The 14,794-nt window shown below is 46.0% G+C and overlaps 1 protein-coding gene across 4 annotated transcripts in view; it reads left to right on the plus strand.

Annotated features, from left to right (window-relative positions):
* Positions 1-14,794, plus strand: part of WDFY4 (WDFY family member 4) — a 324,112-nt gene that overhangs the window by 170,087 nt on the left and 139,231 nt on the right. For all 4 annotated transcript variants that reach the window (XM_074337248.1, XM_074337250.1, XM_019730128.2 and 1 more), the window contains 2 exons: positions 734-919; positions 2,150-2,286. In XM_074337248.1, the coding sequence (XP_074193349.1) occupies positions 734-919; positions 2,150-2,286 (323 nt within the window). The remainder of the gene's footprint in view (positions 1-733; positions 920-2,149; positions 2,287-14,794) is intronic.

A 14,794-nucleotide genomic window follows, 5' to 3' on the forward strand; every position in this document is an offset into this window, starting at 1 on the left:
GGACTTGGCTAGTAGAATGAACTGAGCAATGTCCATCCCCCTAGGGTGAGATAAATAGACTGTATACACTGGTACCACAGTGGGTACCGAGTGGTCCAAGATCAGAGGGAAATTAGGCAACTGAACAGGGGATTATAGTTGTGAGGCATAGTAGGCAGAATTGGCTTGGTAAAGATTTGTCCATATCTGGGCAAATACAGGGCCCTGAGATGGGTGGGTTGTGGAAAGCTTGGTCCAGGGCCAGGAAAGAGGATTGATTTGTGTCCTGGGCCTATGGGCACACTCTTGGGTTGGGTGTCCATTCCTCTGAGTGGCCAATATAAAATGTAGGTTGGAAGGAGCTTTGTGGGGAAGCTATTTGGTTCCCTAGAGCTCGCACAGGTATCTCTCTGATATCTAAGAATAGAATTGGGAGGTGGGAGAAAGAAGTTCCCTAGACCCATTCTTCATGACTCCCAGGTCAAGACAGGTGAGGCAGGCAGGACTTGGTGGTGGGCAGTTAGAAGCAGGGGCATCGGGGGTGGTTGGGGGTGGGAAGCCAGCTCATGTAGATGTTGGTAGCATTGGCATTGGCCTGTGGCTCTATGTACTGACTGGGTTTTGGCTGGAGCTTGCAAAGCGAGGATTATCTCGAGAAGGATGTGAATAAAATCAGCCAGGAGATGCCATCCCTGGCCCTCTCTGGGAGAAGTACTGAGTCATCCTGATTATGTGACGTGCTCTCTCTTCTTAGTCCAGCACAACATCCAAAAGACGGTGCGGACTCTCTGGCAGCAGCTGGTGGCGCAGAGGCGGCAGGAGCTGGAAGACACCTTCAAGATTGATCTCTCTGTAAAACCTGGGGAGAGAGAAGTAAAGATTGAAGAGGTCACCCCGCTCTGGGAGGAGACAGTGCTCAAGGCCTGGCAGCATTACCTAGGTCTGTCTACTGGGCTCCGGGGGCCAAACTTCTGGGACTCATAGAGCCGGACTCTCCCAAGGCTCCACTTGGGGTTCAGAGCCTTTTCCAGCCAGACCTTCCCTCTCATCCCCTTGGTGGGTGTGATTTATACCCCTGAAACCTCATGAGTCTTTGCTCACAAAGAATGCATGCTGCTTTGCATCTTAGGTGAAAGGAAGGCAAGAAGTGCCAACCGAGCAAGTAGAGTGTAGTAATCTCTTAGATTGAAGGGCCACCCTTTTAGGGCTCCAGCCTGGGCTCTGGAACCTGGGGTTCTAGGTCCTGCCCTGATTTACCTACCAGCTTTGAAACCTTGCCACTAAGTCACGCAGTGACCTGGAGCCTCAGGTTCTTTATGTTCCAACAGAAAGTCTTCGTTCTAAAGATATTAATGTCCCGTGCATTCTATCAGTGACTCAACATTTTTACGCTCATATTAGTCAACACAGTTGGGGGAGTGATGGTTTACCTTTGTTTTTAAAGAGTTCATTGCTGTCAAATTATGGCTCATGTACTTCTTTTAACTCTTTTAGCATCATAATATTCGCAGTGGTTTAAGAGTTATTGCCATGTATATTGTCCCAGACTGCCCAGTGGTGTAGCACCTTTATTTCACTGGCTTTCCAAATTAGCTCTGGCAAATATATATATATATATATATATATATATATATATATATATATATATATATATATATATACATACTATGTATATACAAGTACATGTACAATTTGAAGTCAGAATGTCAGATTCCATTTCAGGGAAAAGTTCAATAAAATAGGGCATATACACCCATGCACGTGTCATGGAATAAAATGGTGGGGTGGACCTTAAAGCTTGCAAATGGCTCTCTTTTTGCCAACAACTGTATATTGAAAACTTTCTGTTTTCCGGGACCTGTATGTAATCTTATTTACTCTTCATGACACCACAATGAGGTTAGATACTATTAATCCCATTTTACAGGAAGAGGACACTGAAGCTTAGGAACTTTAGCTAACTTGCCCAACGAGGAGTCTGAGCGAGGACTAGTGACCCCAAAACCCACACTGCGTGTCTCAGTCAGAAGACAGTAGTGTGAGTTTGTAGCCTGGAGGCAGGTACACTGGGCTCGAGTCCCTGGCTGGTCCTTTGAAAGCCAAGCCAACTGTGGAAAGTGTGTGTGTTCTCTCAACTTCATCTCTGACAGTCTTTGCTTCCCTGTCCTAGCATCTGAAAAGAAATCACTGGCCAGCCGCTCGAATGTGGGACACCACAGCAAAGTCACTTCGTGGAGTGGAAGCTTGTCCTCAGCCATGAGGCTGATGCCTGGGCGGCAGGCCAAGGACCCCGAGTGCAAGACAGAGGTGAGCCCAGGTCCCTTTTCCTTACACAAGGTCTATGAGTCCTGTCTTCTCTGTGTTCTCACTAGACAGAATCTAATTCCTTGTTCTTCTGAACCTTTAAGGCTATGCATGTGGCTTCCAGGTTGAGGCTACCTCTAGTGGAGCCGGGGCTTGGGCCGGCTTTCACTTGAAATGAAAACGGGCCCCTTGAGTGCCAAGAGCAGGTGGTCCTGATGGCATTAAAAACAAAAGTGATCCTTGTTTCCATTCTCCTTTTGTGTCAGATGTGCTCAGAGAGCACTTGCCCATGGCTCAGTGGGAGCTGCGTGTGTGGGCTCAGCAAATGGGGACAGAGACGCTGATGCTATTACTGGGAGATGTAGTGTTGGACCCTCTTGACTGTGTGGGGCTGAGCCATTGGGGGTTTCCAATCCATTTCTCTGAAAGTGCATAAGAAACTGTCCTAAACTCAGTGGCACCAACAATGACTTTTTGTGATCCTGGATGCTGCAGTACGGAATTTGGAGCATAGCAGGGGTTGCGGGGCTCTACTCCATGCCGTCTGGGCCTTCCCTGGAATCATAAGAAGGCTCACTTACTCACCCATCCAGTGGTTGCTGCTGGATTTAGTCTGAGACCTTAGCTGAGATTGTAGGTTGGAATACCTACATACAGCTTCTCCATGTGTCCCTGATGGGCAGGCGTCAAGGGCTAATTTCTACAGGGAGGGGGAAGGAGAATGAGGATGGAGATGAGGATGAGGAGGGAGAGGGAGAGCCAGGCAGAGCCACGCCGTCTTCCCTGACCCCCTTCGGATGCCGTGCAGCACCAGCTCTGCCATGTTCCTTTGGGTGAGACACACACGAAGTTCTACCCAGGTTCAAGGGGAGGGAAATATACTCATCTCCTGGTGGGGAGGTGGGAAGGTTCTGAAAGAGCCTGTAGGCTCTTTTTGGAAAACACATCTGACATTTATTCTCATACTGGGGTCATTGACTTATCTTCAGAGGCAGTGAATGCCGTCATTCAATGGACTTGGCCTTAGGGTCAGGAGACCTTGGGCAATTTACTTAACTTCTCTGAGTCTGTATCTCCTTACCTTCACTATGGGGCAAGTAACCATGGGAAATTGTGGGAAAGGGCTCCCCAGGGAGGTAGAGTAGATGGTTGATAGACACATTACTCAATTGGAGTTCTTTGCCCACTTAACTTTGGCAAGTGAGCTTGGCTCCAAATCCCATCTGCTCAGTATCTGGGCCCTGTTGTCCCCATGTATCTGTGGTCTACTGTGGTCAGTGACTGATGGGGAAGGGCACTGTCATCAGGTATTGGGGACAAAAGAGGAGTGAAGGGCGTCCTGCAACTGCCCAGACAACCAAGGGAAGGACAGTTTCTTTTTCCTAAGCTTCCAGAACAATAGGCTTTAGGGCATATGGAGAAAGATCCCAAACATAGAAGGGAAGGCAGAAAATGAGCTTGACTGGGTTGGCTGGCCTCCTGTTGTTCAGACCCAGAGTAGGCTGTGTGCTCAGAGTGCTGGCTTATAGAAGACACTGCTCAGGAAGTTTGTCGACAGACTCACTGGCTGACTGGGTGCATCACTTAGATTGTAACAGCTGTATCCCACAGCTAGTATTAGCCCTGTTTCATAAAATCAAGGGCTTTGCAGCCAGGAGGTGGCATAGTGAAGATAACATCTCCCATCTCTACTGCCAACCATGACCTTAGGCCATTCCATAACCTCTCGGAGCCGCGATTCCTGAACTTACACCTGGAAATGTGTTGTTTATTAGAATATGTGGAAGCACTTGGAAACTGCAAGTGCTTTAGAAATAGAAGACAGTTTACAACATTTCATTCTACCTTCTAGCTCTCTCTGCCAAGGGGAAGACCATCCCCCACAGGACAGAGGTTCACAAGCCCTGGGAGCTGGAGCATCCCCACCTGTGCCCACACACCTGTTTCTGACCAGGGCCATTTGTGGAGGAGCAGCCCAGCTCCATTTCCCTTGACTTTACCCATGTTAGCATTGTCCCTGGGAGGTCAGGTCAGTCTGGCTGGGAGCTAGGCAAAGGATGGCTGGGACACAATTTATGGGAACCCTTGTAGGCTATTGATGCTGCCTCTTCCAGTGCCACCTGCCCTCCCATGTCATTGGCTCAGCTCACCTGCCTCCAAGTCTCAGGGAGATGGTTTGAGAACCAGCTTATCTGAAAAAAGTTTCCAGATAAGAAAGAAGCTGAATAAGCTACAATATTTGGAGCCATGTATGTTCACAAATGGCTTATCACAGTTCACTCTTGGCTCACTGAGAGATCTGGAAAAAAGAATATTTGAAACTAGCTCTCTCTTTTTGTGAAGGCAGGCAGTTGAAGATGCTTCTATACCAATTGAGGTCTCATTCATTCATTTATTCATTCATTCACTCAACAAATATTAAGTGTTGAGTCTGTATCCTCTTCCTTTTTCTAAGCTCTGAGTTCATAGAAGAGAGAAAAAGTGACATATTCTCCGCTTTCATGGAGGCTGCTTTCTAGGGAGTGAAGATTGACAATTAACAGATAAATAAATTCATAAATGTTGGGAGTGCTAACTGCAACGAGGGAAAAATAAGCAGGGTAACTGGGAGAGGGTGGTGAGACAGGTGCCAGGGGGTTGAGATGGAGGTAGTCAGAAGCCCTCTTTGGCAGGGGTTGTAGGAGCAGAGAAATAAGGAAGGATACGTGCCTGGTGAGTCTCCGGAGAAGAGTGGTCAAGCAGAGAGGACAGCCAGGCAAAAGCACTGAGGCAGGCATGTGCTGAGGTGTCCGAGGGCCACGAAGGCCAGTGTGGCCGGGCTAAGGTGCAGAGAGGGAGGCCCTAGGGGGTATCACCCTCAGCTGTTAGCCCCAGGAAGAACTGTGCTTTTCCACAGCAACTCATTAACAGCAGGACTTCTGTCACTGTTGTTTTCCTCTTTGATCTGGATACTCAGAAGCTCAGATAGATAAGCATGGCCCAGCTCTTGTAACTGCACACACCTAGTGGCATAAATCTCTGCAAACTGTGTACTCGCACACACCCATCTCCCTGGCTTTTTCCTTCCTATTTGAGCCCTATTTTACCTTCACCCTGATTTATTTATCCTTTCTGCACTTTGTAGCTTGTGGAGTTTTTAAAGACGAATTGTTCTGAAACAAAGAGGATTACGTTTTAATATTAAAAGTGAACTGCAGCTTTGCTTAGCAGCGTCCTATTCCAGCACCTCAGTCTGAGCTGGGCACAGTGCCTGGTACATAGAAGGTTCTTAAAGAATGCGCAGGGACGTGCATGGAGCTCCCTATCCCTGGCTGAGGTGGAACTTGCCAACCTCAGACCCCGTGCCCCTCACGCAGCCTCGCTGTTAGCCTTTGTTGCTAACAGAAGGCGTAACTTCTCAGGTACATATGTACACTGTGATGTCATAGCATGCGAGCAGCAACTATTTGCCCTGGGGTCTGTTTAATTATTTTTAAAAATTAATTTTGATTATTACAGCTGATTACACCTCAGTGAGCAATGTAATTGATATTTTATAATGTATCCCAAGGAACATTTTGTACAACACGCTTTTTGTTGTTGAAGGTTAAAGACTCCGTTATTGGTTTTTCCCTAAATATGCCCACATCATTAGTCCCTCCAGTGAGAAGGTCGCCATCTGGAAAAAGCAGCATGGAGACATTATTCAGGCACAAGTGCATGAAATTGGTGTTTCTGCATCTTCTGTCTCTCTTCTGGAAAGAAGAGGCTTGTAATTAAAGGAGTAGGTTTTGGAGGAAACATTATTCATTTGGTGTTATTCCTTATCATGTCAGCAGCTGACAGCTCTACAGCACTGATAAATTGTTCCTTGGAGTGAGACCTACAGTGCACAGTTCCTAATTCCTTTTACCTATCTTCTCTTTTAGTAGAAAGTGTTTTCTGCTTGGCAGGTGAGCCTTTGAGGCAATGCTGTATGATAGATGTTGTTTCTTCTTTTTCTTCCCCTGACTCCTTTCACAGTCCCTTCTGGGATCAAATTGTGAAGTTACAGTCTCTACCAGGGTGAAGGCTGTGGGTGCCAGCCTGTAGGACAGAAGTTGGGACCTTGGGCTCCCTTGAGGCCACCAAAGGCCACCTCAGCGTGTGCTGAAAGCCTCTTCATCATTCCACCCTCAGTGTAGAGAAATCCAGAGCATACACTCTGGCCAGCCATTCCTCTTCACAGCACCGGGCGTGACTTTGCCTACTTGCTCCGTTTCAGACTTTCTTGTTTAAAAACAAGTTGAATAAACATCAACGACCAATGCTGGTTTCTTAGTTTTGACAGACACTCCATGGCAATGATGTTTGTCAAAACGATGTTAACAGTATGGGAAACATGAGAACTCTTTGTACTATCTTTAAAACTTTTGTGTAAGTCTAAAATTATCCCCAAATATAAAATGTGTCATCTTCTGTGTTTTTTTAAGCATTTGCAAATCGAAATAGGTACACTGGATGTGGGAGCTGGGGCCGGTGGCTATAGGGCCTATGCAGAGCAGAAGGACGATTGGGGACGCTGCAGGTGGCAGGGTGAGCATGGGGTCAGGTTGGGGGGTGCTGTGGTCCATAGGTGGGGGTTAAGCAGGGGGGCAGCACCTCTGTGTACGTGCAGGTTAGATTGGAGGTCAGGGCCCTTGATCGAGGGGCTGGTCTGGGCAGCGTAGCACCCTTCAGGTGGGAGAGGACGGGGCCTGCAGGAGCAGCGGTCTGATCAGCGGGAATTAAAGAACACACAAGAGAACTCTGTTTAACCAAGGCTAAGATGAGCAAAAAAAGAAAATAAAAAGAGGGCCCCAAAAGACAGAGGGACCAGGAAACCAGGCCATGAGAAAAGAGGTGCCCAGTGGAGGGAGGTGTGCAAGTTGGATGTTCTGTTGGCTCCGCATAGAATGGGGAGCAATAAGCGAGAGGAAGGGGTTGAGAGCCCCGTTGCAGCCCCTCTGGGTAGCGCAGCTGCCTGAGCGGGGCCTAGTTTGGGAAAGTGTAAGCTAAATTTCACCCTACCTTCCTCCCAGGATCACCTGTACACGTGTGGACGGCTGTGTCATGCACAGTCCAGGTGGCCTCTATCGAGGAGAAAAACCCCATGGAGTAGGGCTGGCCCTGTGTCCTCCATGTTTCCATGAGTTTTGGAGATAGTTGAGCAAGCTTTCAGTTGCTATTTTCAAAGATGAAAAGATGCATGTGGAGAAACCAGGGCTGTGTGAGATTTAGCAGAAAGGGATAGAAAGGCACCAAAAGCCAGAGAGTGACATATTGGAGTTGCTAAAATACCAAGAACAAGCTTTTTGTTGCAATTCTATGTCTGCCCTGGCAAGGATATGAAAGCACTAGACATTTTCTCCCAGGCCCTCTGGGGTTCTCTACACCCTGCCCTGTGGGTGAGCCCCCTGCCCACCCAGACACATCTTAGCCTCCTATAAGGTCAGCAGTGCTCACCCATGGGGGACTTGAAGAGCTCAGAGATTGGACACTTGTGTGGGCAGGGTGACTGTGGATCTGCCATCGGCTGCTTCCCTGCATGTGTGCCCAGGCCCACTGTCTCCCAGCCCCCTGCTCCTGGCAGAAGATGAGATGCAGGATGAGACCAGTTACTGGGAGACACTGTTTTAAGGGCAGCGCTTGCTCAGGTCCTGGCAAAGGAAATGACATTTTTGACCATCCACTCTGAGCACTTTATCTATTATCTCTTCCAAAAATCATTGTGGAACATTTTGAACATATACAGAAGTAGATAAAATAATAAAACGAATACCCATTTATCTACCCATCACTTCCACAATTTTCAGCTCACAGCCAATCTTCTCTCATCTCCATCACTACCCACTTCCCCCTCTGCACAAAATAATTTTGAAGCAACATCCCAGATATCATATCATATCACTTCATGCGTAAATGTTTCTGTATACTTAGTTTTTCTTGAAAGAGATCACAAAACCCAAATAAAAACTGCAGAAAAGAAAGCAAGTGAGCAGAATTGGAGGGCGTTAGCAGTCAGTGTGGGCGTGATCAAGCTGTTTCTGCTCTTGTTCTTTAGTGTGCTGCTCTTGGGCTCCTGCTTCTGAGTGATGATGATCTCGCCGAGGCTGAAGGCATGGGGAGCCTCGGAGAAACTCATGCCCCTGTTTCAGGAAGGAGGGTGAGGTCTGACGAGGACACAGATGCTTTCAAATTTAGTGCTTTGGCACTTCAGTGTTCAGGGCTAAACAGCACGTGAGGTGAAAGGAAGCCTCGGAGTGCACTCAGCTGGGAAAAGCCTCGGAGTCAGGAGAGCCCGGGGCTGAGAAGAGACTGTGAACATAGACAGGAATGGGCTTTGAGATGAAGGGAAGTGAAGTAAGTGGTAGAGTCCAGCGTAACAGCTGAGGAAGTAAAAGTACGTGTGTCAAAACGCAAGTTAGAATTCCCAGGGAAGTTCTGCTGTAACAGCGTTAAAGTAAAAAATCTTCAAGAGGTTGTAAGAAATTTTAGAAATCTGAAATTCAGAAAGTTGTCATCTGGGATATATTTACTTAAACTTGTAGTAAATTCAACATGTTTGTCGGCAGGAGAGAAAGAACTTTTGCAGGAGATGAATATGCCTTTAAGAGAGGTATTTCAAAGCAGGTGTTCTAAACTTGGGGGAAAATTAAGACACGTGAGGACTTCTAAATTGACAGGGTGAGAGGACCTACAGAGAGGGGCAGTCTTGACAGAAGGGCAGAAAAGGCAACCTGTGTCAGCAATTCGAGAGAGGAGTGGATGGGAGGGGAAACAACATTGAAAACTGTAGAAAAAAGGAGTGATTTCAGAAAACCTGAAACTGAAGATTTTCTGAGAAATCACAATGCTGTGTGGTTGGATAACCCAGTTGTGTTCAGTGGCGGGAAAAGTCTTGTGAGCAAGTAATTAGATGGGATTCTCCATTAGAGGAATAAAACTACTCAGAAACAAATGAAAGCATGATTAAAAAAAGATTCTGAGAAGTGTAAACTGCTCTACTGATGTGATCATGGTTTTCTTAATTGTGGTGGGTTAGGCTGTCAGTGACCTATTTTCTCTTACTGCTTTTCCTGAGATAACTGACCCTAAAAATAATGCCAAGCTCCCCAGCCTGGCCTTAGAGCTCTTCATGGTGCGTCTGCATTAGGGTTATTTCCAGAAAGGATTTCCATCAGGCTCTAGTTGCAGTGTTATTTGAGGGCAGAAAAGAGAAGAATGATGAAATCTGATGATCTTAATTATTAAACCTCTCAGGTTTCCTTTTCACTTCACCTGAAAGTAAAGGCTCTGGAGCATGCATCTTAGCCCTTGGTCTTGCAGGCAGCTGTGCTCCAACACCACATGGGAATTGACCTTCCCACAGCGGCATGGCATCCTGGGGCAGCGGGGGGGACACCACACTGCAGGCTCATGGGTGTGAGCCCTGGCCAGGCAGCGGCGAGGGGTGAATTAGCCCTTTAGGTGTTTTTCCGGTGGTCTGGGCACTCCACCAGGGCCCTCTCTCTCATTTGTTCTCCTCTCTTCACACACACGCACACACACACGTGCACACACACGCGCACACACTCACACACAAACACGCACACACACTCACGCGCACACACACGTGCGCACACATGCACACACTCACGTGCGCACACACTCGCGCACACACACACACTCACGCACACACACGCACACAGAGCCCGTTCTACAAACCACTGATGTTAGAACCCACCTATCACATCAGTGAGAAGGGGCGGGAAGGAGTTGCTTTGAACAAGGAACCCACCTCATAACTGAACACAGTCTATAGGTCCTGACAGCAGGGGATTTGAAAAAGCAGCATCACCAACACTGTGTTAGCATCCAGCTGTAGGGAGAAGCATAATAACGGGCTGATGGAGATGGTGGCTTTTCTTTTTCCATTTGAAGGAAGTATTAAATGTCACTAGTTTATCACAAGTGCCTATTACATGAGTTTGAAAAATAGAAGTAAATGAACAAAGCAAACACTGATACCTTTAATGATGTTTCTTTACCAAGTGCATCATTTGTGAGACATCTTAATCTTCATAATAGAAGGATAATTAACATCACTAATTATCTAATTAAGTTCATTAAGCATCCACCAACAGTGCACCGTGAAGCTGACATTATGTTCTACTGTCAACAAATGCTTTTGATTTCTTAGGAAGTAATTAAAATGTAAATTAGCATGCACTTATATGCACAGGGGAAGTTTAGAATCAAATATTCATTTCAGAACTGCTTAAAGCAATATAGTTTTTATTTTTTTCTTCAATAGAAGCAGACATTTTGCTGTTAGTGGTATATATTAAGGTTGCCATTTTGTTGTATGATGTTTGAGTCATAGTAAGGTTATGGCATGATGTGACACAGTATGTAGCTGATGTATTTGCTGTTGTGCTTTTGTTCTAATTTGATCATTTTATTTAGTATATTCACTTATGTTTGTGTCCTTTGTGTTAAAAATACCACAACTGATACCTTTTTCTGAACACTTGCTGTAACTCATTTTTTTCCTGAAAACTTTCTGTAACTTAAATTCTCTAGTTGTGTTTACCTTTTAAAGGCATTTTAGGGCAAACCTTTTTAACATATCCTTTCTGTCAGGTTATGTTTGGAGAATATAATCAATGACTTGCTGAGAGCAGTTAACATACCTGCTCTGTGTGCACAGGAAGGAGAGAAGCTGCACAGATCAAACTTGTGGTCCAACGTCCTTGGTTGCAAGTTTACATTTTCCTGCATTTTTAGGGCAGCCCCTTGATTTGTGATGAATATTATAACTGGAATGAACATGCTGTGGTGCTAAATACAGTAATCTCATCAGATTAGAACCCTTCCTGAAACATCATACTTGCTGAAAAGGAGACTCCCAAGATAGAAGCCACCATGCCCAAAGCCCTAAAGTTTTCATTCTTTACACAATCCTGATCAAATCCTAGGATGCCCACCTCCTACTGAAGGTTAGTTTATTGTGAGAGCTCAATGGGTGTAATGCCTGTCTCTGCCATCTTCTTGCATGAAGACACTTGGGCCGTTTGAGCATCAAGCTGATGTCACCTGTTCAGTGAGGAGGAAAACACTCCACATATGATATTGAACGTCCTCAAACTCTTCTTGGATGATTTTTTCAGGGATGGATTTAGGTGGTGCTGGATCCAGCCCCATCAGTTTCATGTGAACAAGATTGCAGATAAATGCAGAGAAAGTACAATAGCCTAAGAGAGACGGTCCCTTGTGCCTTTGAAAGGGCTTGGCCCTGCGTAGAGCCCATTGGAGCACTAACTGCTCATCGCTGTGGGTGCAGACAGATATCCCCATAGTTCAAGAAGAGAGAGGCTGCTCCCCTGGGACAGGCATCTTTGCATAGTAACTGGTGGTGGTTGTGAGACCGGCTGAGCTGTGGAGAGCAGTGGCACTACACTGAGGAAACAGACCCGCATAGGGCTCCAGTCTATTGGGGCGAGGTGTCCTGCCTTCTGTCTGAGCTCTGCCAGCAAGCCATGAGCTGTAATGTGGTTTGTTATGCACCTGGTAGAAGGGCGCCTGTTCTCATTTGCCCTTCAGAGGGGTCTCCTTTTTCTAATTCATGCACAGGACAGTTGGCTGGGCTAGCAGAGACCCTGACTTGACCAAGTGGTCCCACTGCTAAAATCAGAGGATGATGACCTTCTCTTCATGTGCAACAGGCACCTACCTCAGCTAGCTGATAGACTGTTCTATCAGAATGTTCCTCTCAACGGTTTCTTCTTAAAACTTGTCATACAAAGTGTCCAGTATGTCATGACTAACAAGAATGCAAAGTCCATACAATAAATGAATGAGCAATACTGACAGGAAGTCACTTCGTCCCATGGCTTGCTTGTAGTCTTGCCTCCTGCTACTCACACACTTCTTCACCTGTAACTGGTGCTAACAGATGGCTCCACAAAAGGGCCGTGCCTCCACAGGCTCTGCCACCTCGGGGCAGCCCAGAGCTTCCTCCTTGAGCACTCTTTTGGGTGTCCAGCCCCCCAGGAAATGAGGTTAAAGTTGTCTTGCTCTCCCAGAGAACAGCCACCAAGTTATGCGAGTTCTACGCATCAGGCAGTATTCTCAATGCAAGGACACAGTCACAGCCCATTGAAAGATACATGAGTCTCAACCATGTTTTGAAAAGTTCTTAGGGATGGATGCCTAGTTCCTTCTTCATAGACTTCTACCCAACAGAAATGTCTAGTCTGAAAAAGTTAACTAGACCTTCTTACCTCCTTCTGCTAATTATTTACTGATTTTCTGTCTTCTCTTTCCTATAGTATTTTATTTTATTACAAAATCAGGCTAACTGTATTTATATGCCATATATGATGACTGACATTGAGAAATTTTTAAAAGTGACTTAAGGTCCAAGTCTGCAGCTCAACCCATATTTTTATGTACATAAATACTTCATCATATGCAATTCAACAACACATGAGTTTATTGACTAGACATAGCATTCCTTGATAAGAATATAGAGATGAATAACACATAGTCTTTATATTTAAGGAGTCCTTGCAGTCTGGTTATTTATCTCCCTAGTTAGATTACATCTAAAAAGAATCACAGTACATGGGGCTCTGAGTAAAAATGTATATAGATCAAAAATTTATAAATTACAACAGATTTGAAATTAATTTAGGAACCTGGCAATTACAAGGAATCTTGGGTTGAATTATTTTGAAAACTGAATACAGTCCTTTACTTTAGAAGGTGAATTACGTCCAGGAATCACTGTTGAGGTTCAGATTTTTGTATATTGGATTTCCTAATGCGAGGTAAAAACTAACATTCTGGTTAGGGCAAGGTATCATCATACCTGGATATGCTTTCAAATTTTAAAAATTATGACTTGTGGATGGGGAAACAATTTTTTTTGGTTTATTTCTCTAAATTTGAATAGTTAAAACTTAAATGTATTCATCAATGCAAAAATGCTTTAGAGTTCACAGACAGAAGCGTTGCCAACCATATAAATGACAAAACGGCAGATGGTCCTAGAGTGGAGAATCAGTGTGAGGTCCTCCTGAGGCGCTGCTGCCACTCACACCCTGCTAAGTTTCCTGTTCCCCCAGGCGGCCGCCAGGCGCCTGCCGCGGGACTCACAGTGCTCTCACCCTGGGACCCATCTATTATGAGAAATCATTTTGGTTAATTAAAAAGTCTTCCAAAGTCTCAGAACAGGACGTTATGAAATTTTCTTCTCTTTGTTGTCGTTGATGGGGGTTGGTGAAAACTTGGCTCTTTGTCCTGGCAAAGAAGTGAGAGAGACTGAATGTGGAGAGGAGAGAGTTGGGGCAGCAGATGAAGCCTGGTCCTGGGTGACCTACGAGTGAGGCTCGGGGTCCTCAGGTGTGAACTCACCTTCTACTAGAATTAGGAGTGATAAAGGGAGTGGCTGAGGTCCTTGAGTAACCAAAGTGCAATTGAGGGAGCCTGTGTTGGGATTGACTGCTGCAATGGCTCTGACTCCTTGACCTCTGGGCTGGGACCTACAGTACAGGCCGAGGCCAGCTGAGGTGCTTGCTCTCTGCGGAATCAGACTAGACACCAAAAGGAATAGATGAGAAAATATTAGCTAGTGTGGCTCAGTCTGAAGGAAATGAATGATGTGCTGGAGTCTGTCTCGTTAGTGCCGTCTGTTGGAAGGTCGCAGCAGGTTTCTTCAAGGAAGTGATAATGAAGCTGAGGGCGCAATGGCCGTCCAGCTTCTGTGGGGTAAGAACCCCCAGGAAGGACCCAGCTCATGGCAAGGCTTGAGGGTAGAAATGAGTTCGCACATTTGAAAACTGAGAGAGAGTTTCCTATGGCTGGAGCGAAAATAAGACCGGGTCTTATATTAAGTTTTTCTCCAAAAGACGCATTAGTGCTTCGTTCAGGGGATGTCATCCTGAAAAATCATGCTAGGGCTTATTTTCAGGTTAGGTCTTATTTTCAGGGAAACATGGGATCAAATGGGTGAGCAGTCCAGGAGGAGGGGACGGGGGCCAGTTGTCACGTTTGTTCCAAGTTCCCCAGGAGATCAGAAAACACCTTTGTGCTGTGACTCCATTTGCATCTATATCTATATCTCCATCTCTCTCTGTCTCATTTACTAAATACCCATTTCTGCTCTGAAAAGTCCCTCCTTCAACATTCCAACTCATTTATTGATTTGCTACCATATCCCAGGTCCTTGGGTAAAGGCCTGGGGATACTGACAAGAAAAGTCGCAGTCCCTGGCCTGCCAGGCCCGCCTTGTAGGCAGGTGAAATAACTACAATGTAACAAGAGTTGTAAGGTGCACAGGGTGCCCAGAAGAGAACCCTCCTACGTCAGGCTTCTTGGAGGAGTCTGAGCTGATACTCAGAGGAGGAGGGGGAAGGAGGTGAGTGAAGATTGGCGGGGAGGGAAGGGAGCGTCCAGGTGCAAAGTGACAGCCGTGGCCATCTGCCTTGTGGGGCCAACTTCTGACTTGGTATTACTGGAGTAGCATATC

The sequence above is a fragment of the Rhinolophus sinicus genome, linkage group LG07 (assembly GCF_036562045.2).
Source record: "Rhinolophus sinicus isolate RSC01 linkage group LG07, ASM3656204v1, whole genome shotgun sequence".
Taxonomy (NCBI): domain Eukaryota; kingdom Metazoa; phylum Chordata; class Mammalia; order Chiroptera; family Rhinolophidae; genus Rhinolophus; species Rhinolophus sinicus.